This window comes from Dendroctonus ponderosae, unplaced genomic scaffold (genome assembly GCF_020466585.1).
Source record: "Dendroctonus ponderosae isolate FM_Combo_2020 unplaced genomic scaffold, Dpon_F_20191213v2 Dpon_F_20191213_1, whole genome shotgun sequence".
Lineage (NCBI taxonomy): Eukaryota > Metazoa > Arthropoda > Insecta > Coleoptera > Curculionidae > Dendroctonus > Dendroctonus ponderosae.
This window is the reverse complement of record NW_026017110.1, coordinates 189314-191792: the sequence shown is the minus strand read 5'-3', so window position 1 is coordinate 191792 and position 2479 is coordinate 189314. Positions and strand designations below refer to the sequence as shown.

The 2479-nt window shown below is 38.9% G+C and overlaps 1 protein-coding gene across 2 annotated transcripts in view; it reads left to right on the top strand.

The window, feature by feature from the left end:
• LOC109543216 (WD repeat-containing protein 6) overlaps positions 1 to 2234 on the top strand; it is a 22143-nt gene extending 19909 nt beyond the window's left edge. For both annotated transcript variants that reach the window (XM_019912802.2, XM_019912805.2), the window contains exon 3: positions 624 to 2234. In XM_019912802.2, the coding sequence (XP_019768361.2) occupies positions 624 to 1778 (1155 nt within the window). In that variant the 3' untranslated portion in view covers positions 1779 to 2234. The remainder of the gene's footprint in view (positions 1 to 623) is intronic.
• The last annotated feature ends 245 nt before the right edge of the window (positions 2235 to 2479 follow it).

Here is a 2479-nt window from a genome sequence, read left to right as displayed (position 1 = left end):
TTAGGAATGTTCAACCATGTATATTCGCAGGATATTCCCGCAATGTTCTGTATATTTTTTGAACATTCTGGGATATTCATTCACATTCATAAAGAGAATTATTTGCTTTAACTTTAGTGGCACGAGTGTATTCCCACGTGTCAGACTTGACCCAGAACGTACTCTGTACTCTTGTAAAAGGCCCGAACCTTCCACAACAATGAATATCTACTATGACTACTCTATGCTATATTAAACATAACATGCTTCAAAGCGTGTTCATTCATTTTTAACCAACTCAATAAAATTACCTTAAGCTAATGCTGGTAAATCAGTGTTAAATTTTACATCATACATCTGTAGGTGAGCAGTCAAACGACTTTTTTCCTTGCTGGACAAATAATGTAGGTATATTGTTTATTAATTTTGTAGTTGCTGATTAATGCAGCTCTTTTGTTTTACTAGGTCGGTTTCTAAAAGTCATACTATTATTTAAAGAATTATAATGAACTTGACATTAGGAATAAGTTTGACTTGGTTTCGGTTTAGATGTATAGAATACTGACTACCTACTTGATATTTTCAATTTAAAGATTAATTCTTGGACGGTTTTGGTCTCAAATTAAGAGTTTTTTCTTTTATAGATTATGTACGGGGCTGCCGATGGCCTGCCAATAAGAAGGCGGGTTCGCGGAGCCAGCGACTATGAAGACATTCTGGCAGGAAACGACTTTCTTTCCGTATTTCTGGAATCAACGCTACACCGACTAAAAAAAGAGACCACCACTGAGGACTTGTTTGCGTTCACCGAAGACACCATCAGTACAGAGTCGTACACTAGAGAAACCAGAGATGCTACCAACTATTTCAATGAATTGCCCGAGTCGACCGAAAGCAGCAAGACTATTGACGATGGTGTCATTATAGCTGTTCACGTGTCTTCGTCTGTGGATAGTCAAAAGAACCGATTGGAAAGCTTTTCTCGCAGCGAGTCGACAACTAGTGTCTTGGATCGGAACGTTTTAGCTGCAGAGGAAGGACGCAGCATATTAGCCAACGCGGGCAAAAGCGAACTGACTGTGGAGGAACCGACGAGTATAACGAAGGAGGTTCAACACCTTCCTTACCATTATTCAACGGGTAATAAAGGCAATTCGCCCGGGCCTTTCCATCACAGCTTAGTTTACCACGACAGCCCTAGCGAGCCTGGACGAGCAAGATCGGTTTCATACAGCAGTATCATCCAGAATATCCAACCATCCAACGAGAAGCCGCCCGATGCTCTTGAAAGGATTCAGCGAAATTATGAAACTGGCACCGCTAATGACTTTAACGCATTTGAAAAAAATAAAGACGAAAATGCAACTCCTAACGCGTTTACAACGACGACGATCGCTACTAGCAGCGAACCGACTAGTCTCTCAGCCACCACGACTATCAAAAGCTGGTCTAAACCCTATTCGGATCCTCGCAGGAAAGTGTATGCCCGGCAGGAGCAAAATTATGAAGTGGACGAGGCAGTCAGTGTGGTAACTAATGGCCGAACGCATGGGGTTCAGAACACTCAAAAGCCTAAGGACGACATCAAGGACAAAGATCAGAAAGTTGGATACGTGGTAGAAGGGCGTGACTACCGCAAGTACCGGGTAGAAGAACGGACTTCGGACGGTTTTATTGTAGGCGAATATGGAGTGGTCAGTCACAATGACGGGTCACTAAGAGGAGTGAGATATACGGCTGATGGAACGATTAATCCTCGCTTGATTTATGACGCTTTAATGAAGTTTTTAGCTTTGTGACCGCATAATCCTTGTACTGATTACCATTAGTTCCTGTCGAAATCTGTCGTGGCATAATGTGTACATACAGTACCACAATCAATTTTTTAACTTAAGTCTGAAGCACGTAAAGTATCTGACAAACAATTGATTCACTAATGTGTCATATAACAGTAAGCTGTTTTCTTTTGGCGTTGAGACAATTTTATTCAATATAAGTTTGTTTCCGCTAAAAGGAAATAAATAGAAGTGCAATGACTAATTCAAACCGATAGAACCTATTTGATTGTAGAAAATAACCCTTTTCCAAGCTATATTGTGCATTGTTTGATTTAGTCTGACACTTTGATTGTATAGAATCTCTACGGAACTAATCTCTTTTGACTATTAATTTGCTCATTATTCAATAAGATTGTAAAAATATATTTTAAGCTATACTCTTAAGAAAATCTATTTAATAAAGCAATTCAAAAAGTACTAGTACCTCCTGTGTACCCACCTATAATTACATACCAACTTATTATGAAATTTTAAGTCAATTTTTAGCATACATTATTTCCAATCATTGAACATTTTCTTCATCAACGTTATCTATCCAATATCAAACTGAGAATGTTTGTTTGAAGGTGGCAGTAATCTGAAGAACTTTAATTAGCTGCGTCCTTGCTGGGCTTAAAATGCATGTTCAATAAAAGACCATTAATCAGCTGGATGATTAAAAT